The 25,265-nt window shown below is 35.8% G+C and overlaps 1 protein-coding gene and 1 long non-coding RNA gene across 2 annotated transcripts; both read right to left on the bottom strand.

The window, feature by feature from the left end:
* Positions 1–758: 758 nt before the first annotated feature.
* On the bottom strand, positions 759–8,360 carry LOC133871799 (replication protein A 32 kDa subunit B). Its single transcript, XM_062309220.1, has 10 exons — positions 8,124–8,360; positions 7,377–7,487; positions 7,191–7,288; positions 7,050–7,091; positions 6,532–6,609; positions 3,538–3,616; positions 3,327–3,416; positions 3,168–3,247; positions 1,161–1,229; positions 759–1,067 (listed from the first exon to the last, which is right to left on the bottom strand). The coding sequence occupies exons 1-10, from the start codon at positions 8,223–8,225 to the stop codon at positions 983–985; spliced, it is 834 nt and encodes a 277-aa protein (XP_062165204.1). The 5' UTR covers positions 8,226–8,360; the 3' UTR covers positions 759–982.
* Positions 8,361–20,976: 12,616 nt separating this feature from the next.
* Positions 20,977–23,318, bottom strand: LOC133870438 (uncharacterized). Its single transcript, XR_009900733.1, has 3 exons — positions 23,199–23,318; positions 22,439–22,487; positions 20,977–21,224 (listed from the first exon to the last, which is right to left on the bottom strand). It is a non-coding gene; the product is annotated as an uncharacterized LOC133870438 (long non-coding RNA).
* Between the last annotated feature and the right edge of the window lie 1,947 nt (positions 23,319–25,265).

Raw genomic sequence — 25,265 nt, forward strand, 5'->3', positions numbered from 1 at the left:
AGAGTTTTTGTTATACCTGCGGGGATCCTTGTATACCCGCAAATCCCCGCCCCCCATGCTCAACCCTAATTTTTATATTATTTTATATTAATATTTATATGTTATAAATAAAAATTGATTTTTATAGGTTAATATGATTGAATAAAAATATAAAAACTATTTGTGATATTATGTACGCGCCAAACATCAAAAAATGCTTTCGGAGAAAAATATTTTTCAGAAAAATGACTTTCCTGAAATCATTTTACATTGAAACAAACGGAACATTATTAAATTGGTAACATAAAGGATTAAGTTCGACTCCAATTTTGATCTTTAAGTGGCATTTCTCCCGGCGGGGAACACAAGTCAAACCTAGAGCACGGCCGTTGAGCGCAGAACCAGACACCCGATGGCGATTAGTTCCAAATACAACAATGGCTTCCAAGCTTTGTGAATGTAAACCTATCACGCACGTGTGCCAGCTGCCTCATCTCGGAGGTTGCATGAAAGTAAATCTTCAAAGCTGTCCACTTCTTCAGCTGCCTCATCCTGATCAATGCTCTCACAAATTTCTTATCGTTGGGAGAACCATTTTTTATTTTGTTCTTCAGTAATTGAGAGATCAGTTATAAATGTTATGGTACTGACAGCCAATTACGATGGGATACTGAGCTACTACAGAAGCAAAGAGAATAAGTTCTCTACCTATAAACAGGGGGTTTTTTAACCTGCCATTTCACAAAGTACCATTGGCAACAAAATATGGAGCCATAATCTAAAGAAGATGGGTGACATTCATTCAAAAAATAAGAAAATCAAGTGCTAAAACAAATGTCACTTAACTATTAAATCTTCTATCTTGTATCTCCAAATATGCAGACCGGGCTTAACACTACGATGGATGCAAAAATATAAGCACAGAGAGAGAGAGAGAGAGATAACAACAAGACCTAACTGAGACCAGGACTGTCTTCATTTCAAAGTTTATACACAGGAGATGTCAACCGTTGATAGTGGACTTATAGTGAAAGTCATCAGTTGTTGAGTAAATCAAGCCTTCCTCTACAAGATTTTGAATAGATGACCTGTAAACAACCGGGAAATTGAGTTAAGATATTTCTGTTTGAAGGCCAGAGAGAGAGCAAGAGAGAGAGAGAGAGAGAGAGAGAGAGAGAGACATGAGCTTATCAGTTGAAACTCTTAATTGCTGGGCAATGACATCACAGTGTACCCCCTTTTCATCTGCACTGAAATATGGGAAGATCAAAAGGTGTCATTAGTAGTATACTACAAAGGGATAAGCAGACTTAGAAGAGAATCTAGCAAGGGAGGAGCCTGGAAAGGAAAATATGGGCATAAGATATGATACAAAACTTAAAAATACATTGGGCTTACCGCTATTTCAGGACCAAACAGAAAAAGAAGGAACCACTAAATGAAATAATTCATGCACGCGCACACAGAACAAACTAATGCACTCTAAATATACAATTATTCCAATAAATAAGTGATATGAGAACCACCACCCCCCCTAATAAATTCTCGGTAAGTACAAGGTCGATCCACAGAAAATTGTAGATACTAAGTAAAATTCCTATTATTGAGCAGAAAAGTAAATTGAGTTGTTTTTCCATTATAAAATGGAGCAATGGAGAGATGGTAAATTAATTAACTAAATTAATAAGAAGTGAATTTGAGAAAATTCATGAAAACACCAAGGGTGCAGAGATCCACCTAGCATTATATTACGTATTTCTGAGACATTTTTTTGATAGGAAAATACATAAGTTCAAGATGTTCTGAGACGTTTTTAACTCAACTAGGTAGAGAATTAACTTTCCTAACCAGAAGATAGAACAATTAAAGCATAAATTAAGTATAAAATAGATCGAAGATGGATTGGTTGAGAATTTGATTTCAAAAACATGTTACAATAAATAAAGCATTCAATATATTTTCGAATCATAACAAATCAAACAAAGTAAGTATTTGATATAAACAAAAATCATAATGTATCGAAATAAATTTGTCTCATTAAATTACTTTCAAATAAAAATCATCCCCAAAATTTAATCATTAATCTATGAAGAACAAATAAAATAGTCTTACGAACACATAATAAAAATACTAGGCTTCACCCCAGCCTTAGCTAAGGATTTAGCAACACATAACTATAAAAATAAATTCTAGAATCAAAGTGCTAAGCATAAAACTTAAACAAGAATATGGACTAGCAATATTCTTTGAATTAGGTTGATTCAAAAAATGTCTTCAACCAAGGGCCTAAAGTATCGAAAAGGCAAGGACCCCCAATTATGGCGGCTTGCGAGGTTACAATTTCTAAAACATGGTGAAGCAACTAGGTGACAAGAACGCACTCAACCTAATTCTGCCATGTTACAAGAATATGGTAAATCCAAGGTCAGATAGACCCTCCTATGCCATTCTATTTTCCAAGATCCATCAATATATCCATCATGATTTGAAGTCTTGTACTAGCCCCGATCTAAAAAAAGACCTTGTTAACCTTCTTGGAAATGAGTAATTGACCGGTGGGCATTGAGCACAAGGTTTTTTAGTGAGACTCCTTCAGGAAAATTCACATTGTTTGCACAAGCATCAAAATAAGAAATGCTTCTTTTCCCCAAAAGCATAATTCTACCCAAACAGCCCATCTAATACATGGAATAATGAATTTGCTAATGACAAACAATTTCCACTAAATCAGCCTTATTGTTAATCAGTGTCCTTATCATTGATAGTACCTGAAGACTGTACTTTCTCATAGTGAGAAAAAAAAAAAAAAAAAATCAGCTAAACAATGAGGAGTTTCATAACTTAACACAAGCAAACTGGCAGAATTGCTGCATGACTAAAATGTGACTAAAGCAGTCAGAAAGACCAACCTTAGCCTGAATGGCATCAAGGTACCTACATACGTGTGTGTAGACACATGCATGTTTGCACACACAACAATGCAAGCAACTGCAGAAATGCAAAAGGGCCCTGCCAAAGCCCGGGGGGGGGCGGCGGTGTGGGCTCAGAAAACACATGCAAACAAAAAGGGAGATGGTATTACAATAAAAGCCAGAGGGAGATTTTACACAATCATTGCCCGCCCCCAGCTAGAAAGAAGGGCAAAAAGAAAAAAAAATACAATTCCTTTCAAGATTAGAAGTACTTACTTGGATGCAGGCAGCTGCAAAAAATCTAAGACCATTTGTTCAATGTTCTTCTGTCCATCAACATTATATTGACTAGAGAACTGAAAACGACAAATGTAGCACCAGTAAGCATACCAATTAAAAACTCACCAAAATTGAATTCCCAATCAGATCTTTTACTTGATTTGATGGGGCAGCTTGGTAACCCTTCATAGGTGTGTTAGTTGAAATTGCCTTGTGTTGCTGTGTGGTACCACCACCTTGTAGTTTCTATAAGCATAATTATAAGTAACATCAGAAAGCCAGAGCATATACAAAGATTATATCCATACAGATGTAATCAATATGTCATGTAAAGCTTGAATGACATTTGTAATAGTTAGACCAATACCCGTAACCTGGTATTATAGAGATGGACATAAATACAATCAATGAAGTGGCTTGCAATCTCGTTAAAGTCAGTAACAGGCCTGAAAGCAACATCAAGTTCAATTTTAAAAAAGTAAAAAAGAGCCTTTACAGAATCAAAGTTATACCACTGACATGGTTTTGTGAGATCAATTACATGACAAGAAGGAAATAGATCAACAAGACAACAACAATAGGGGGTTCCATTTCTGTCTAAGTAGATTACCTATAATCATGATTCAGTTGAAACTTGCTATAAACATACGAAATCCAGGGTAGGCCCACTTTAATACTCTCTAAAACTTATTAACATTCCAAATTTGTCCTCATTCTTTCACATGTTGATACTATTTTCTAACGTCTTGGAGGGCTATTTAGAAAATGATCATTTTTTCTTTTTTCTTTTTTAATATCAAGTACCAGCAAAATGGGATGGAAAGAGTATAAGAGAATAAAATGCTATTACTGGAGAAATAGCCACAAGATTCAAGAGGAAATCTCCACAATTTATTTCCAGTGAAAGCTAGCCCCTTAGTCACAACCTCCTACAGATTGACCACGATCTTAAATCGCACAGCAGCAATGTCCAATAGGTGACACTTACTTTTTACTACACCAGTCCACAAGAAATCTCTTCCAAAACTTCTCATTCCAAAAAGAAAGAAACTAGATATAAGCAGACCAGAAAGTTGGAAATAACTGACTGAGGCAATATTATTGCACTACAAAATAAAGTTATTTCTTAATGTTAAGTAATTTGCTAATTTTCTACAACCATGTGGTCCTGCATATCAATCAGTCATGGATTACAGCCAAAATCAAGATGCTAAGTGATGCAAAAAAGTGGCAGCACTCTTATAAAGTTTGTAAAAGGCACAGAAAAGATGCTTCCAAGGCCCAAACTTCAATTTGACACATGTTAGATGATGTGGAGACTACTTAGGAGCTTGCATAATCTAGTTTAAGCCCAGTTAGATCTTATATTGTATTTTGGCTTAGTATAGGTATTGGGTTTTGTTTATGAGTTTCACTAGTTATTTCATTTGGCCTTTTGTAATTAAAGCCCAAGGAGTCTACGCCCATTTGGGTTGGGCATTAGAAGCCTATAAACATGGATGTAATGGTTTTTCTATGAACATTGAATAAAAAATGGCTATGAGAATTTCAGCAACTATTGTTTCTATGGATTGTGTGATGCAACCATATCAAAGGGGTAATAATACCAAGGAACCCTAAGTGTCATGCTTAGCTTTGTTTTTCTCACTTATGTTTTCCTCTAAATGAATGAGAAAAACCTCATTCCTAAGCACTGTTTGTTTCGGCATAAAATATTGGTCAACCTGAAAATATTTTCAGTTGACCAAGAAAAATAACCTTCATGAGGCGTAAATGGATTACGCTTCTTATCTACATAAACCATTTTTTGCCGCTATCTCACACTTACGAGCAGGCTATTGTGAGAGGATCCCTTATGCGGTCAACCTGCCCGAGTAGGTCTCCAGCAGCCCAGGCAGGTAGGCCCTACAAGGACCCTATCACAATTGCCTGCCCAAACTGCAACCAATATGGGCAAGCAATTGCACTAGATCTCAATCTCACCACCGTAAGCCAACTATTCTCCCATACTCTCTTCTTCGATGTCTCTCAACCAATTTGGGCATATATATAACTATTTACATGTATGCTATTAACAATTACATTAAATTACTTAGGTGTGAGTAATGACATTATCACACAGAAGATCTAAATCATAAATTTTGTAACTTATAAATTATTGTCTTAGTTGGTAATGAAATTGGGCATTCCGTTTGATAAGACTATAACACATCAACCGATAATCTATCTTGATCATGTGAAGTGAAGACTTTGGATTGATGTGTTGGTGCAAATACTATGCAATAAACGAGGCATGTGAGTTATTATTTTTTTTCTTTTATAACACTATAAAAAAGAATGATGTGAACTCATGTCTACTTATAACATTGACTTCTTAATCCTGAGAGGATTGTGAACTCAAATGTAAAGTTGAGGTCACTTTGATACATTTAAGAGGAACTTTTTACTGTCAAAATTTTCAGTACGTTGGGTGATCACATGTAACATTGTGGGAACACAATTCCTCAAAAAGAAATCCAAAACTTTTGAGAAAATAAATATCCAATTGAGATAGATTTAATGTAACTGATTATTCTTAATCTCAAGCCTGAGTATTTTAGTAAGAGTTACTAAAACTTTATGTAAAAGGTGAAATGAGATTTCACAAGTACAAAAATAATCAATGGATTAAATTTGGTACTCAAGGATAAGAAATAGTGAATTAAAGTAACAATCATTTTATGGATTTAATTCAACTACGAAATATTTCATTGAGGGATCAAATGTAAAATATAAGTATAGTTGATGGGATTAATTGAATAAATAACAGGCAAGAGAGCCCTTGCTGTGATGTATTACTCTTTGGGTTTTGTGAGTTGGTTCCTCCTGTTTTTGTGTTTTGTGGGTTCTGTTTTCTTTCTTTGTTCTTTCTTTTTCTGTTTTGATGTCCTTTTTGTATATTTCATGTATGCTTAGAGGTACTTTTATGCTTTTTATAATATTTCTCTTTTTTATAATTAATAGGAACATATGACAAGTCACGAGATGACATGTGTCATAAGCTTATTGGAACTAGTTTGTATTTTTCCTTTTGGGTCCCTCTTCGAGTTAATATAATTTGACCAAAGTGCACAGGCTTTTAATATTTGCGTAAGATGGTTCTATTTAAAACATGGGTTAGGAATTTATTCCTAGTATGGCCGGTTCTATCCAACAGCTTATAACCAATAAATAAAAATAAATTGCATGAAGTTCAAGGATCAAATATATACAAAACACACCCAAAGACCCATTTACATGGGGTATATATATATTTTTTACATTATGAACACATAAATATAAAAGCTAAAACGTAAAACAAAAGGTAACAATGAGTCTGCACCTTATAGAGAAAACATTTAAGGTCCGCTTTCCCAAAAAGCCTTTCAAGTGTCCATGTATGCGAACATACATTCCATCCCTAAAGTGAAAGATATCATTGCAATAATATTCAGATAATATATTACAGATTTTTTAAAGGGGAAGAATACAATTTTTATATACCTATTGATGTAAAACTGACCAATTGTTCCCAAACAATCCACTTGCTTGAAGGAAGTTTAAGAGGGGAGAAAAAAAAAAAAAAAAAAAGTTGGAATCTTAGAAAACCCTTTAATTCCGAGCCATTAAGATTTTTCTAGTTTTCATTTCTTTCCCCCAAAATGCTCACCACATGATATTGATGATGAGCAAAGTGAAATTTAAAAATGAGATCATTTATCTAAACAGACTGTGATGAAATTAATTTGTACATATTCAAATAAAAAAAAAAAGTATTGAAAGTATAAAGCATAAAAAAGAGCTGTAGCTGAATACTCCTTTCACAATGAGGAATGTGCACATTTTAAAAAGAAAACATACAAGATTCCCTCCACTTCATTCGAGTCTACCGATTCTTGAACCCTACACATAGAGGAAAGAAAAAACCCCATCATTGGCATGGAATCAAGTAATTAAATTAACAATTGGACAGGAAAGTAAAACAAATTTAAGAAGATTCACCATTTGTTACACTCAATCCTTCCAGTCCCATCATCAAGTATGAAAGTAACATCAGTAATTCTTCCAGTTCTGTTGCATACCATTCCCACAAGCGTAACCTAAACATATTCCAAACTCAAAAAGGCCTGGCATGATAGGAAAATCAAATGAAAAGACCCATGCAAAGTCAAGTTTCGAGAAACCCACATTGTTCACATCAACACCGTCAATAGTAAAATTAGATTTATCATCACTCGACAAAAAAGCTTCTGTTATCTGCTTCACAGTCAGTGGAAGCAACGACTGGATCTCACGATTCTGCAAAGAAAGGAAAAGAAGCTCGAAATCCTAAAACTCTGTCGTTGATGAGAAATAATAGGAACAAAAATAATATCAACATTTTCCGTAATTAATAGAAGGCGCAATAGAACAAAACAATCCACTAAATCGAGACCAGTGCAATGTGTGTGTGCGCATAAACATATCAAAAGCAAAGAGTATAATTCAAAAGGTCTGATTCCTTCAAATAAGAAAATGTCCAGTTCGACTGCCGAGAAAATTAAAGAAAACAACGGTAATCACAAAAACTGAGTCTAACAGAACCATTCAAAACTAAGCCTAATAGAACCATCTGGTAAAATTCAGTATTGCAATTACACAACAGTTAAACAGTAACCACTTGCCCAAAAAATAAAAGAACAGAACCCTAAATCTCTTTTTTGGCAAATTAGAAGCTACCTTTTACTCCTTAAACACGCTATTAGAAACCAATTACTCGAAGGGAGTAGCGAAGGCGGATTCCAATATTTCCTACCTCTTAACTTATTTTTTCATTATTTTGATTTTCCTCCGTCTTCTCGGAGACCAAACAGATGTTTAATTGAAATAAAACAAAAGAAAAAAAAAAAAAAAAAAAAAAAAAAGCACGAGAGAGAAAAAGAGAGGGAGGGTTACCTTGGAGGAAGAGAAGGAGGAATCCGCGGCCTGCGTTGCCTGAGAGGGCATGAATCCGCCGCCGGAGAAGGCGGCACTGCCGTCGAATTGGCTCCCATACATTGCTTCTTTGAGTGTGGGTGGGAAAGGTCAGGACCAATTTAATTTAAGGTTTTTTTTTGCTTGACTAGAATTTAAACTCTTTTCTTACGCGGTGTCCTGAGGCATATCCTTCCTTTTTTGGGTCAAAGCCTGGACGCAGATGAACTTCTGTACCATTTTATCTAAAATGACAAATTAGAGATATTTTCAAATAACAAATTAATTTTTTTTTTTAATTTATTTTAGCAAATCACTTTTTAAAAATACGTACTATACACTCATTTATCTAAATTGTTTCGTTATTATATTAAAATACTCTTTTTAATATTTTTATTTATTTATTTGTTAAAAAAAAAATCTCTTTCTAACTATCGTCCATTATCTTCTCCGACTAAAAAAAACACATCCAACAAACACCACCTTCTAACAATTCAATTTACAGAAATTCTATTGCGATTTCTATGTTAGAGAAAACACTAATTGTTCGATTTATGAAAATTCTATTGCGATTTCTATATTTGAGCAAACGAAGAAAACCCTAATTGTTCGATTTACAAAAATTTTATTACGATTTCTATTTTGGAGCAAACGAAGAAAACCCCATCGAGAGGGAATGTGATCACATTGTTTAGAGTCATTTTCTCGATACCGATAACTTGCAAGACATCACCCACTAAGCCTAATAGAACCATATGGTAATATATTATAGTTAATATATTAAACACAATACAATGACATCAAAATTCACTTATAAATGTGTTATATTTAGACAATTTATGTTTTTTATGTTATGAATTTGTAATATTATTTTCTTATGTTGGATTTGTAATATTTTTTTCTTAGCTTAATTGTAATGTTCATTGAATCATAAATAAAAAAGCATAATTACTATGAATATTTTGATGTCATATCCATCCTGCCTTCTTTTCTTTTCATTTTTTTTTTTTTTTTGGTTCTACATATTTTCGTTGTTGCATTATATTTTCAAAACAAGCCAAAAAGACTAAAAATCGATCAAAATTATTTTTAAAAGCGTTTAAAATAAGCTCATTACCTATTTGTGAATAGCAAGAAGTAACCGCACTTAATAATATTGCAGATGCAGATAGTAAAAAAATGATGTATCTACATATGTGAATATCTAAAAGCGATATCAACATTTTACGTATACGGATGCGTGAGTTGTAAACAACCACATCGCAAGTACACCCATAATCATTCTCACGTTCATGATGAGTGATCATTATTGTGTGTTTTTAAGGGGGGAGGGGGAAGATAAGTTGTAAACTCTTTTTGATTTATTAAAAAAAAAATCTTCTTAATTACTTTCAAAAAGGAGAATGCTCAAGTTTACTTTAAAAAATTAATTCTTAATTACTTATAGCTTTTATGGAAGCTCCGGAGCTAGCTTGAGAGACATTATTACTTTTAAAAACAAATCCCTCAAGTGCAACAAAGGAAAAAACAAAAAAAAAAAAAAAAAAAAAAAAAAAAAAAAAAAAAAACTGTGAAATTGAATTTTCCAAAAAGTAGCATTCTTAGACCCATGATTCCTACCTCTTCACTTGTACGTTTAAGTGATACCAATTGAGGAGACACAAGTTTACTACCAAAATTTACTTTCTAATTACTTAAAATCTTTTATGGAAGACTGTGACCTAAATCAATAGACATTGTTTGAAAAAAGTCTCTACAGTGAAAAATTGTCAAGTTTTAATTTGCCAAAAATTGTTTAAACAATTACCAACTAAAATCTTCAAAGAATACACAGGTTTGCTCCTCAAAATTACTTCTTAATTGCTTAAAGCTTTCATGGAAGCATGTGACCTAGTCAAGAGACATTACTTTTTTTCTTTAAAAATAAATAAATAAATAAACTGTTAAATTATGAATTATACCTCTTTACTTGTTTTTTTTAAAAAAACATACTTTAGTATTAGAGTAGAGTAATGTTTCTCACTCTTTTCTGACCAATAGTTTCATGCAAATTACAAATTAAATATTGGTTTTGATCTAATATTTTCTGTGTAATCAATACTCCTTCACTTATTTAAAATTGGTCTTTGGGTAAAGTTTACATACCCCCTTAAACAACTATCCAATTGACAATGTCTTATTCTAAGCTTTCAATTGGGACAATGTCTCAAACTACAAAAAAAAATTGGCAATGTCCCTCTAGTGACGAATACCCTAAATAATTATTTAAAAAAAAAATCCAAAAATTCTAAAAAATAAAAAATAAAAATCTAAAACTGAAAATTAGATCTCTTTGGATGCATTCAAAGAGCCACGTGTGCTCATCCGCAAGGGGTGCTCAAACAAATGAAGCACCATTCCTTGTTTGGTTGGGGCAGGTGAAACAGGATAATTGCAGGAGAGGCAGGAGACAATCAATGGATTTTGTAGAGGTTGTTGAAGTCATCTCTGCAGAGTCTTACGACGGCAACTCAAAGCTCGACCCTATATATATATGTAGAATCAGACATCATCATTAGGGTGATAAATGACGTAGCAAGCGGTAACAATAGATCTACGATTCAATAAATTTTATTCCCACACATATGATGAACTTCAGGAGTTGTAGGAAAATCTTCTTCTTGTGGTTTTCAAGGTGGAGGATTTCCCTAGCCTATTGAGAATTGTCTTCAATCGTAGAAGGTACTTTTTCATCATTCGTCAAGGGGTACAGCCATATACGGGTGATCTAGCCACCCTATTTGGCCAAGGGGTGGCTTAGCCATCTTGGTTTTTTTTCTTTTTCTTAATTTCTAGGGGTATTTTTTTTTCTTAAAAAAAAAAAATAATAATTTGAGAGGGGTATATATATGTAGACTTTTTCCTTGACCTTTTGTCAAGAATCACAAATTAACTACATAAATAATCTTGTGAAACCTTTTCTCTGTAACCAAAACATATCACTTTAATCAACGGTTGGTTAACTGGAATATTATATATTTCAAAAGCCATAATCCTCGAACAACGACTATTTTTGAATAAGAAGATTTAATTATAGTAATAAAAAAAAATTTCTTAAAGAAAACATCGACATCCAATCGAGAAATAACTTTTCCAAATGGTGTCAAGCCACTCAATTGTACGTGATAATGCTATAAGGTCTAACCCTTATACATTATTTCTCTATTTTACCTCTAAATATGAAATTTTTTAAAGTGGTACTAGCTAGGAAACTGATCGATGGCTAATAAATCTCTGGGAAAAGCTATGATTTTAGTGATAGAGTTGATTATTCTTGAAATATTTAATGCTCAGGCCAATGTCCTTGCCCCTCCCTCACTTTGTCCTGCTTCACTCCCCAATATTCGTCTTCTTCAAGTCTCTCAAAATGGCAATGATCACAGACATCATTGCATTGAAAGCACAATTGAAAAATGTAAATATATACCAACGGTCATAAAAATGTCTCGCTGTGTTCTTACTAATTTTGTTACTTGCATTGATGCGATTGACAGACGTAAAGGTTCTTTTTCAAGACTATGGTTCGATGTCAAAGCTATTCTTGCCTCGCTGAAATGCGAAGCGCTTTGCTTCAGGGGTAAGAAGGTTGTCGAGCCCCATCATGGATCATGTTTGGTATATTGTCTTGAATTGCTCATTTGATCTGTCGTCTCCGCGTGGAATCTGAATCTCGGCCTTCATTGATATGAATGCTTTTATGTAATACACGCTTATTTAATTGACAAATGTTATACCTCGTTCTAGTACTTTTTTAAAGTTTTTTTTTATGTTTATATAACACTTTGGTTTTTTTTCAATAAAAAGAAGAAAAAGAAATTAAGCTGTAATTTTATTTTATTTTTTTTCAAAAAAAAAAATGCAATGTCAGAATAGAAAGACCTAAAAAAAAAACACTAGAATGAATTCTTACATTTCTCTATTTAATTTTCTCTAATGCAAAGTTATAGGGATGTTTCTTTTAAGAGGAATGTTAAGGTTCTTTCTAGTATCTTTTTAGGGTCTTTCTATAATGACATGACACCATGTATTTTTTAATAAAAATAAGAAAAAAAAAATAAAGATGTATTTTTTATTTATTAAAAATATAGTGTCATGTCAGCATAAAAAGACCTAAAAAAATTATTTGAAAGAATTTAAACATTTATCTTCTTTTAATAATCACGTGTACAAGTTGTTTGTTTCTTTGTTTTGTTTCTTTTAGTAGGCACGTGTGGTGCAGGAATAAGTGACCTAGGGTCACGTGATGGCTAGTTAACCTAATCTATAAAAGTTTTAAGCATTCAAAATAAAGAATAAACGGAAAGTTTCCGAAATTTTACTTTTCATGTATAGCGAGGGGAGATCCACAACTTTCCTCCTCCTTTTTTTTTTCTTTCCTTGAAAATTGCAGGTTGTCGTGTGCTACAATGCTACGTTGTATTTTTTTTTTAATTACTTTTATCCTCCTAAACTACCACTTATTTACACATTGCCCCATAAACTATAACTTTTCAAATTGAACCTCCTTGAACTGCCATTTTCTGACAAAACAAAACTCCGCCATTAGTCAAAATCGTTAAATAAAACATGAAACGACTAAAATAACCTAGGTTTAGAATCTAAATTTACTTAGGGGAAAATGTAAAATTAGTTCTTGTAGTTATACCGATTTGTAATAAGCTTCTTTTGGTATTAAAAAAGTTTTAAGAGCTTCATGTGATATGCAATAATAACAAATAGATCCATACATTAAACTTCTATATAATTTTTTGACGAAAAAATTAAATGTTATGTCAGCACCAATCATATTATGACGCGTGTCACCCATAATAAAAAAAAATTATAAATAAATTAGTATATGAATATATACTAAAAAATTTGAACGCGTTAAAGCCTCTTCGGTAGTTCTGGCACCATTGTTGTAGAGGGACTTCTTGGAGCGGTCATTGAAGACAGCCTAAGCATCGGCAACGAGCTTGAAGGCCTCATCCGCGAGGGGGAACATGTTCTTGTCCAGGTAGATAAAAATAGGAGTAATTTGCAACATAAATTGTGAATCGATGTGTTGAGGATTCGAGGTCAAATGATGGGTCTTTCTATTTCTCAATGAAGGTCCGGCCTAGGTTGCCAGATTTTATTAGTTCAGTTAATCTAAAATATGTAAAGCTTGGCTATGGTTATCTCCTTAGCCACAACTTTTATTTCACCACCCATTATTTGGATTTGTGTCATCGTTGTTTCTCAAAGCGGCTGGTGGAGCTTTCGGGATGGAGTCTGAAGGTAGAAGCTTGATCGAGATTGAAGAGAGAAGGTGTGGAAGATTGAAAAGTGTCAGTTGAGTTTAGTAGATAAGGGGGTACGTGGCAGCAAGGGAGTGGAGTTTAGAGGAGGTGCGGGTCAGCTAGGTTCAGCCTTCTCCAAAATCTAAACAGCTGTGTTTTGAGGAATTCGGCCCTCTTGCGTTTTATGTATTAGTTGATGTCGTTTAATGCTTTCAGTAAGGGTTAGTCGTTTTATTCATTTACTTATGCGTTTTGTAATACCTAATGCACAGTATATAAGTACAGCGGGTAATAGACTGAGGTAAGCTTTGGATAGTAATTTGATGTGTCTTGGAGGCTCTGACATCCTCGAAATTGCCAAGTTATGACTAAAATTCAGTATTAATCCATTTCTCGAATCCATTACATCTTGTCTTCCCTCTTACAATTCTCTAATTTCTTCCTAAAAAAAGTCCCAAAACCCAAAAACCTATTACAAATTGGTATCAGAGCCTCAGATCCCCTGCGCATGAAAACTTGTTCGATGGCTATGGCTAAAGAAAATGCACCTATGTCTTGCTCGGAATTTACTAGCATGGTGCAAACCTTGCAAACCCAAATGGATCAGCTGGAGGCTTTGATCTTGAAGCAATTGGAAGCTGGGGGAGGTTCTAAGTCCTCGGTGCACAACTATGATTACCATCCTCCACCATTTGGAGGGGGGGAAATTTTTTTTCCCGGCAACACCAGTGGTGGTGCAGGTCTTTTGAAACCAAAAATTGTTCGTTTGGATTTCCCGCATTTTGATGGTGAGGACGCAAAGATCTGGTGCTATCGGGCTGAACAGTTCTTTGATTACTACAACACTCCAGAAGAACATCGCCTCTCTTTATCTTCTTTTCATATGGATGGCCGAGCTCTCATCTAGTTTTGTGAGCTCCGTTCTAGCTACCCGGTTCTTAGTTCGGATGCATTTGTCCATGCCTTACAGATCCGCTTTGGAAAAAGGTCTTACGATGACCCTATGGAAGCACTGTCCAAATTAAAGCAAGAAGGCTCACTTGAGGATTACAAAAACCAGTTTGACACACTGGCGTTGAAGGTGCAGCACCTACCGAAATTTCATAAACTCCGTTGTTTCTTAAGCAGTCTTAAGGATGAAATCCGGCTTCCAATAAGGATGTTGAATCCTCGAACCTTGGTGAATGCTTATTCCTTAGCCCGAATGCAAGAAGAATGCGTGCTAACCACAAAGAGGTACCCCCGATCTTCTTTTCACTCTTCCCAGTACAATCAAACTACCCAGGGCCTTAGTGTCCAATTGCCAGCTGGTTTCACTAAAGTCCTCTGTACCCAAATTCCTCTCGGAATACGGCCCCGGGCCAATATTCCCAGACCTTCAACCAACCTACTGGGGGGGTTTATCGGGTAAGGGCGGCTCTAAACCGAGCCAAGCCTTGGTCCCGATTTAGAAGATATCTCAGGCCCAAATGGAGGAACGACGGCGTAAGGGGCTCTGTTATTCTTGTGATTCTAAATGGACAAGGGGGCACATTTGTGCTGTTCCAAAACCTTTCCTGATTGAGGTTATGGATAAGCCACCTCCTAACCCCGACAAGACTGTCGGACCTGCTGAGGAGGACCCGGGAGAATTCTTTTTAGAAGAATTCCCAAAAATTTCCCTCAATGCCATTATTGACACTCCTCATCTAAAGACTGTGCGATTTAGTGGGGTTTCTGAAATTGCAGCACATTGTGATTCTAATCGACTCGAGTAGTACCCATAATTTTGTTCACACAAAATTGGCAGCTACACTTGGCATTCGACCCTTGGAAAAGGATCCTATTCGGGTGAAGATTTCTAACGGTGATGAAATCCCCAGCCCAGGCTGCTGTAAAGAGGTGGAGATCAAAATTTAGGGGTCTAGTTTTCGAACGGACTTCTTTATTCTTCCTCTGGCTGGCTGTGATGCAGTTTTGGGGATCTAGTGGCTCCGTACCTTGGGGCCTATCATATGGGATTTTCTGCAGCTCAAGATGGAATTCCAACATGATGGGGCCACTTGCATTTTGCATGGATTGAAACAAGGGCCACATTTGAGCTTGGAGGGGATTGACTCCTTTCGGTTGCCTAAGGAGGAACAGAAGTTTTACAGCTCTTAAGTTGCCCTGCTCACTACCTCTTGTTACATGGACAACAATCCTCCCCGATCCAGCGAGTTCCACCTTCTGTGGCCGACCTTCTCAGGACTTTTGCTGATGTTTTTACAGAACCCACTGCCTTACCTCCTCGAAGGGCTCACGATCACTCAATTACTCTTCAACTTGAGGCTCAACCGGTTTTTGTCCAACCCTACCGCTATCCCTTTTATCAAAAAGCAGAGATAGAGAAAATTGTCAAAGAATTGTTGCAAACGGGCGTTATCTGACCCAGCCACAACCCTTTCTCATCCCCGGTCTTGCTAGTTCGAAAGGCGAATGGCACTTGGCGCATGTGCATGGATTATAGGGCTTTGAATAAGGTGACTATTAAAGATAAGTTCCTTATTCCAATCGTTGATGAACTGTTAGACGAGTTATGGGGCTCAATTTTTTTTTTTTCTAAACTAGACTTAAGGTCTGGGTACCACCAAATTAGGGTAGTCGATGAGGACATCCCTAAAACAGCCTTCCGTACTCATGAAGGCCATTACAAGTTCTTGGTTATGCCATTTGGGCTAACCAATGCCTCTTCCACTTTCCAAAGCCTCATGAACCATGTCTTTTAGCCTTACTTAAGGAAATTCATCATCGTCTTTTTTGATGATATCTTGGTTTATAGTAAAGATTTAGAAACCCATCTCACTCACCTCTTCGTAACTCTTGAGACCTTGTGGCAGCATTCCTTATTTGCTAAACTGTTTAAGTGCAAATTTGCTTGTTTGGAGGTAGAGTATTTGGGACACATAGTCTCGGCTTAAGGAGTTTGTGCTGACCTGAGCAAGATTAAAGCCATGGTGGAATGGCCTTTTCCTAAAACCCTAAAGGCTTTGAGAGGTTTTTTAGGGTTAACAAAGTATTATCGTAAATTTATACGAGGATATGGTGCCATTGTTGCCCCTTTCACTCATATGCTTCGAAAGATTTTTTTGCATGGACCGCAATAACTCAAGATGCTTTTGAGGCTTTGAAACGGGCTGTGACACAAGCCTCGGTGCTAGCCCTCCCAAATTTTTCCCAACCCTTTGTCATTGAATGTGATGCTAGTGGAGTAGGTGTGGGTGCAGTCCTCATGCAAGCTAACCGCCCCATTGCCTAGTCAGGCCCTAAAGGGAAAAGCACTCTACATGTCCACCTAAGAGAAAGAGCTCTTTGCTCTAGTGACAGCGGTGCACAAATGGCGACCCTACCTCTTGAGGCAGCCCTTTGTCATTCGCACTGACCATCAGAGCCTAAAGTTCTTGCTAGAACAGAAAGTTGGTACTCCATTCCAGCAAAGATGGCTCACAAAACTCCTAGGCTATGATTTCTTGGTGGCATGATAATCTCTTCCCTGTGGGCTTGCTACAACCATTTCCCATTCCCTCTAGGGTTTGGATCGATATTTCTATGGATTTTGTGGAGGGACTGCCATTATCCTAGGGTTTCTCTATGATCTATGTGGTGGTTGATCGCTTGTCAAAATATGCCAATTTCATACCCTTAGCCCACCCCTACTCGGCAGCCAAGATAGCTCAACTTTTTATTGCTAATGTGTTTAAGCTACATGGAATGCCAAATTCCATTGTCTCGGACAAAGACACTACCTTCACTAGTACCTTCTGGAGTGAACTATTTCGGCTACAGGGCACTACCCTAAAACTTAGTACCAGTTACCATCCTCAGATAAATGGCCAAACTGAGATTGTCAACAAGGCCTTGGAGAACTACCTACGTTGTTTTGCCCCAAACAGCCCGAAGAACTGGTCCTACTGGTTACCCTGGGCAAAGTATTGCTATAATACTTCTTGGCACTCTTCCACCAAGGTGACCCCTTTCGAAGTGGTCTATGGTGTTCCCCCACCAAGACTCCTAAGCTAAATTTCGGGTACAACCCGAGTACAAGCAGTTGATGAGGTCCTCCGCAACAGGGAGCAAATCCTTTCCATTCTCAATCACAATCTCCAGCAGGCCCAACAACGCATGAAAAAATATGCAGACATCAAATGGACAAAAAGGAAATTTAAGCTAGGTCAGAAGGTTTACCTACGCCTTCAACCCTACTGGCAGACCACTGTGGCACACCGCCGGTCGCTCAAACGCTCTCCTCGGTTCTATGGTCCCTTCACCATCATTCGGAAGGTGGGTGCAGTGTTCTACGAACTCGATTTGCCGAAGGACTCCCGCGTCCACCCCATTTTCCATGTTTCTTAGTTGAAACCGAAATTAGGATCCACAGTCGTCCCCGTGCCGAAACTTCCCCAGTTGATTCCCATGGAGTTTTCCTGCCAAAATGTGTAGAGGTTCTCGACCATCGTTCATGACCGCCTGACAATCGCCCGCTCATCGAACTCCTAATTCATTAGGAGGGCCAAACCGCTGATGATGCCACTTGGGAGGAGTTTTATGCTCTAAAGAACGCCTACCCCCACCTTGTGGGCAAGGTGTTTTAATTGGGGGGGTATTGTCACCGTTGTTCCTCGAAACGGCTGGTGGAGCTTTGGGGATGGAGTCTGAAGGTGGAAGCTTGATCAAGATTGAAGAGAGAAGGTGTGGAAGATAGAAAAGTGTCAGTTGAGTTCAGTAGATAAGGGGGTACATGGCAGCAAGGGAGTGGAGTTTAGAGGAGGTACGGACCAGCTGGGTTCAACCTTCTCCAAAGTCTAAACGGCTGTGTTTTGAGGAATTCGGCCCTTTTGCGTTTTATGTATTAGTTGATGTCGTTTAATTCTTTTAGTAAGGGTTAGTCGTTTTATTCATTTACTTATGCGTTTTGTAATACCTAATGGACAGTATATAAGTCCAGCGGGTAATAGACTGAGGTAAGCTTTGGATAGTAATTTGATGTGTCTTGGAGGCTCTGGCATCCTCAAAATTGCCAATTTATTAGTAAAATTTAGTATTAATCCATTTCTCGAATCCATTACATCTTGTCTTCCCTCTTACAATTCTCTAATTTCTTCCTAGAAAATGTCCCAAAACCCAAAAACATGTTACAATTTGGCAGCGGAAGTATTATCTCTCAAGATTTTTAGCCATTAGTTGTATAAGGAGAAGTGTGAGATGTACACGGGCCATAAGAGTCTTATGTATTTCTTCATTTATAAGGAATTGAATATGAGACAAAGGATGTGACTATAATTAATTAAGGATTATGAATACACTATTAGTTACAACCCTGGTAACGCTAAGTATTGGTAGATGTGTTGAGTGAGAAGACGGGAAGTGAAGGCGAAGCATTAACAACTAGTAGAGGGAGTTCACTAAAACACTTAGGCCCGAGACTAAGAATAACAAATTCCATTTAATCTATCTCAATTAGATATTTCATATCACTTTGTTTAAATCAAAAGATTATGATTACAGCTGGAGGAGTAGTATTTCTACAATGCTACATGTGATCACTCAACACATCAAGATTTTGACAGTGAAAGATCTCTCCTAAATGTATCAAAGTGGCATCTACTTCACATTTGACTTCACATTCCTTTAAGGATTGAGAGTCAATGCTATGAGTAGTTGTGAATTCAAGTTATTCATATCGATAGTCTTTATGATAGAACAACTCACGTGGTCCGTTCAGTACTATCCACTTCACATGATCAAAATAAATCATCATGATTGATGTGTTATAGTCTTATCAAATGGAATGCATAATTCCTTTACTAACTTACTAACAATAATTTATAAGTTACAAGGTTTTTGGTTTTAGATCTTCTGTAAGATAATCTCATTAACACACCTTAAACCATATTCAATGTTACTTACAGACTTTACATGTATATGATAAATAATAATAAATAGATGCATGTATGTAAGCAGCAATATGTCCAATGTTTTTGAAATCAATAAATAAACAACTTTATTTAATAAAACTAAAATGTCATACAAAGTTGAACGGATTGGGATACAACCCCACAATGAATTCACAACCACAAATCAACACAAGGATTTTGGTTATGAAATGGAAACCTTTTGAAACCTTAAAAGTAAAACCACTTTCGGACAACCAAACTGAGGAGAACACTTCACTATAAAATATCAAAGTACATATATAGACACTTACAACTCTTTGTAACACTAAGAATTCGTACAATAATAAGCTCCCTACTTTCCTCTACTCCAACTCCCTGTTTGCCAATCTTCTATACATGACCTCCTTACCGACCCAACGACAGAGTTCAAAACGGTTAAGAAAGTGTATGGTGTGGTTTGAAAAAACTTAACCCCAAGAAATGGAAAGCTCCAATGGCTTTACACAAAGCTCTCTTGGCACAACAGTGGTGAAGCTAAGCAAATCTTCAAAAGAGGTTCTAAGACTCAAGAATAGTATAAGCTTTAATCCTTACAAAAGAGACATCCCATTCTATTAATAGGGAAAGGGAAAAGACCAATACAATGTGCAAAAATGTTGTATTTTTAACTGTAGATTTCCCTGTAGCATAGGGATGGTCCAATACCGTGAACATTCGGGTTTCATCGCTACATTCTTCTGACAAACCCAATAGTGCCAGCATGTCCAAGTGATGGCTTTGGTGACTATGCTCTCTAAAGTAGCAAACGTCAACATGTCTAGGTGACGGGCTTGGTGACAAAGTTCTATGGAAGTCCAGCATCAGCATGCCTAGGTGATGCCATTGGTGACAGAGTTATTTGGTTGACCCTCGAATTCTTTATCATGAAATCTGTAAGCATGGCATGTGACAGATTTACAAATTAGATTCAAAGACTTAACTTTTTACACTAAATGACCTAGGTGTTGAAAAGTTTTACAACCTTTGTTTTGATAACTGAATAATGCTAATTTATAAGACTTAAGAATCTCCCTCTTTGGCTATTCGGTGACAAAACCAAATCTATCAGAGAAAAACAATCACAAGCAAATAACAATTTACAATCTCAACCCTAGCCTACAAACTACTACTAGACTTTGATTGATGGAACATATTAATGTACATGTTCTCTGAATTCAACAAACTCATTACAGGCATTGAGATATGGAATAAAAATATATTATCAATACATCCACAACTAAACCAATCTCACAATGTAAGAGTTCTCATAACCAAAATTGACATAGTAAAACAATCCATCCATATAGATATCCAGAAATCACATTGTGTTAATACAACTCTAATATTAAATCTATATAAATACATACCAAGGATAAAGAAAACTGTGATGACCCAACCATACATCAACCCTAATATTAAATCTATATATAAAAAAAAAAAAAACAGATCACTGCACTGGCATGACAACACGTCATGAACCAAACATCAACATTAGACAACTCACAATATGAGTATGACTCATTAGAGATTACATACAGCAGCGGAAATTACTAAACATTAAACATAAAAACTATACACAACACAGAGCCAAATAATACCTCTATATGATTAAAGCTTGATCATTGTATCTTTTACATAACAAAAGTATGGCTATACAAAAACCATAAGTATACTATTATAACTGAATACTAACAAAAATGCTAATACATGAATGGACTAAAGTTATAGCCCGGCATTAAGCTCCAACATAAACTACTCTCAACCACAATAGCCCAAGTACAAGGCCACATGGTCTTCATCTAAGCCCTCAACACCTACATCAACAACATAGTCTATGTGATTGTAGTAGTAACCACGTTCACATAGGCGAAATAATGAGTCCACGGTCTCAGTGAGTATATAAACCACTAGGTGTTTGCATAGAGCCGACTTTTCTTTCTTTCTACCATACGTTTACAATATCAGCTACCTTATAGATAATAAATACATCTCTTTTAAAAAAGGTTTCATAGCTGATGAGGTAAATACTGGCATTTTACAAATACATGAAATCATACTATTTAGCTGTGAATATATAAATATATTCTAGTCTCCCACTTGAAAGCATACGCATATAAACCCATCTATACCATACATGTTTGTACATCATGTGTCTCAATTATACTCTTATACATACACTCCACGACTTTCAGGAAAACACAAGCATACATGTACATTTAAGTAAGAAACCACATAAATCATCATATGCAAACCAATCGTAACGGTATACATATGCTCTATCCCATTCAAACTCATATGCATACTGATACACCTAGCATGAAAATCCACAATAAAACATTTCAAACATCATCATCTTGCTATGCATGCTTTCATAAGTTTTCATCATATCATAGTGCCGATGGGACTCTCACCTAAACGGTCTTGTCGCTTGATGCCGAAGGGACTTCAACCCAACCGGTCTTAAACATGATGCCGAAAAGACTTCAACCCAAATGGTCTTAGTCATGTAGTGCTGATGGGACTCTCACCCAAACGGTCTTTTTGCTTGATGCCGATGAGACTCTTATCCAAATGGTCTTACACATGATGCCGATGGGACTCTCACACAAATAGTCTTAGTTCAGCGTTTCATGTTCTCGTTTTGTTCGCATCATGCTCTATGCGGTCATGACATATAATCATCATGTCCACGCTTTTACATACTCATGCATCAATTAACGTCCTATACTTTTCATACTATTTGCAAAAATGACATGCATTGTTCAACAACATTTCACCTTCATAATTCATAAAATATATAATACAATCCTTAACTCTTCTCAAAAGTCACAAAACATATCTCAATTCTCAATTTTATAAAACATACTTTAAAGCTCATAAATCATCATAAAAATAATATCTCATCACATTTCAAAGTATCAAAAGCAATTTAATCACATGACATAACAACATTGTATCGGCTTGAAGTTAAACATTTATAACATTCTTGCAATCTAATTTAAAACCACAAAACTTAGTATCTTTTCACAGTGAGTTAAATACTCACCTTATCAGCTTGAAGGGAAATTTGTGATGGTAAGCCTTGCAATGCACCACTGCATTTCACAATACAATAACACATTAAGACTAAATATAAACACTCCTAATTCTAAACACCACATAGGTTCTTGGTTTGTCTCAAGAACCCAACACCATGGCAACTCATATAATTTCTAGGGTTTACTTTTACTACCCATTAACTAATTAAACCAACACATAGAAACACTCATAGGTTTACAATTAAAAATCTCTAATTTATACTACTCATTAATATTATGACATAATCCCATAAATACCCATTGTCCATGGAACCCATATATAACCTAGGATTAATTAACACTCTAAATGCAATTAGCCCATCAATTAATAACCTAGTGTTTAAACATCTAAAAGCCCCAAATTTAACTTAAACCATAAAATTTAGGGTTTATGCCCATACTTAAAAAATTAATAAAATTGAGGTTTCAATCCTTTAATCCAACAACCTATGGCTTAAATAGTGTATAGGAATTCACTATACACAAAAGCCCCAAGCTAATTTTAGGAATTTAGTCTAACACGCAAAAATTGACCTAACTTAGACAAAAATTAAGGATTACGAATTTATCTAAAAAAAAATAATCCGTAGATTGGAAGTTCTAACGTTGATAAACGTTACCCAAAGCTCAAATGTGATGGAGAGCTTGATTTGGAACAACCCAAGCTCACACCTATAATTTACACATGACAAAGAGAGTAAGATAGAGGGCTGGAATTTTGAATTCAACCTTGAAAAAATTGTTTTATCCGCTTAAATGTAACCTTTAAGCTTTGCCTTTCAATGATTATCAAAACCCATACCCATAGCCAAGCTTTTGTCCAAGAGCAAGAGAGAAAATGAGAGAGAGAGAGAGAGAGAGAGAGACTTACGTGCAACCAAGGGAGAGAGGAAGAGAAGTTGGGACTTGAGTGAAGTAAAATAGGACTTATGGTTTTCTTGTCTTAAGCATTCCTAGTGAACTAGTCAAATTTTAAGCAAATTTTAGCTAGAAAAATCACTTTTGTTATTTTAGCTAGCTACTTTTCAAAAGCTCTAAATACCAAACTCTCTAAAGATTCTATACTTTAAATAAATACTATTTTTAAAGTGATTTTAGCCAGCTACTTTTCAAAAGCTCTAAATACCAAACTCTTTAAATATTCTATACTTTAAATAAATACTATTTTTTATTAGTTTTAAAGTAACCACTTCCAACGACTTTCAACTATCATGAAAAACAACTGCAACAACTAAAGGTAAGAAAGGCAACGACATAAGCTTGTCATCTGCTTCAATTTCACCTCTCCCATTACTGAACCACTTCTCGCCAGCAGAAATTCCTATGTAACATTACCAGAGTAAATGAAAGCATTCATTTAGTTATACAAAAGAAACATACAACATTAAAACATATAAAATAAAAGCATTCATTCAGTTTCTTAATTTTACGAAAGAAACATACAAAACCAACATGTTAAGGTCGAGCAGAAGCAGTATATAAATATAAGAATCAAGAACTGGCTAATAAAGAATTCCCCTTTTCTTTGTACTGAATATCATCAAAATATGCATTTTCCTTAGCAAAGAACAACAACAAACAACATTAAAACCTAGAGGCAGGACACCTCTAATTGTTCCAAAACAAAATTTAAAAACGATATTTCTGCCCAAATCTACAGAGAGCAACCAATTATTCCCTAGTTTGATACCTGATTTCAAACACCAAAAAATGGACTAATATTATGTTATACAACAAATTCAAAGAACAAATATTTCAAACAAACATGGAGACACAGAGAGAGAGGCCATTTTCCCAATGACACACATGACTTCGAAAATGCAGATATTGAATTTCATAAATATACTACGCCCACACAAACTTCACGATATAACAAAAGAAATTCAAAAACCCAAGAGTTATATACACCTAGAGAAAAAAATTAATGAAGTGGCACTCATAAAATCAAAGAACAAACTTGATATCCATTCTTGAATTTCAAACTCAGATGTAAACTTCCATGAAAACATTACTCAAATTTCAGAAAACAACAAAAAATTTTAAAAACCCAGTAAGGATTCTCGCCCATATACAGACAGAAAGTCTATGAAACGACAAGTTCATTGAAAAACAAGGTAATTGAAAAGCCCAGAATGCATACATATAGAAATGCCAAAATAAACCTCAAAACAGAACAGAACAGAAACTAAACCATACACACCAACCAGCTCTTCATGGCTCCAACCCCATGAAACGACGATCTCCCTCGTCGTCTTCCTCTTTCCAAGACCCACTTCACCCTGACCCCTCCCACTTCGAACCCAATCCCAATAGGCTCTTCCTCGAGCCAAACGACCTCACCCTTTGTGGTTTCTCCAAGGTCTCCCTCCCAGGCAAATTTCACAAATTTCACTACTCAAATTTCACACATTTCACACTACCCACCATCACAGTGCAAATATTGGCTTCGATGGAGACAAGACAAACAAAACAAACAAGCTCAACAATGGAAACAAATAGAAAGGAATGCAACCCACCTTTAACCGAGTGAGCGAGGGAGGAATCGTGGCTTCAATGGAGACCCCAAACACCACCTTCAATCAAAACCCATAAATCAAACCAAATCTGATATTCAAAATAAAAACCCATAAACCAAATCAAATATGAGATTCAGAATCAAAACCCACAAACCAAATCAAACCAAACCCATAAACGAAATCAAACCTAGGATTCAGAAGCTTGCAAGAGATGATATGTGAGAATATGGGTTGAGATGCGAAAGAGGTTAACTTTTTCTTGGCTTCAAGAGATCGAGAA

This window comes from Alnus glutinosa, chromosome 6 (genome assembly GCF_958979055.1).
Source record: "Alnus glutinosa chromosome 6, dhAlnGlut1.1, whole genome shotgun sequence".
Lineage (NCBI taxonomy): Eukaryota > Viridiplantae > Streptophyta > Magnoliopsida > Fagales > Betulaceae > Alnus > Alnus glutinosa.

Bases quoted from the DNA above. Each gene is read 5' to 3' on its own strand.
- LOC133871799 (XM_062309220.1), bottom strand. From the start codon at position 8,225: ATGTATGGGAGCCAATTCGACGGCAGTGCCGCCTTCTCCGGCGGCGGA. The intron at 7,092-7,190 runs GTGAATCTTCTT...CTCTATGTGTAG, and splicing joins AGGATTGAGTGTAACAAATG to GGTTCAAGAATCGGTAGACT. The intron at 6,610-7,049 runs GTATGTTTTCTT...CTTTCACTTTAG, and splicing joins AATGAAGTGGAGGGAATCTT to GGATGGAATGTATGTTCGCA.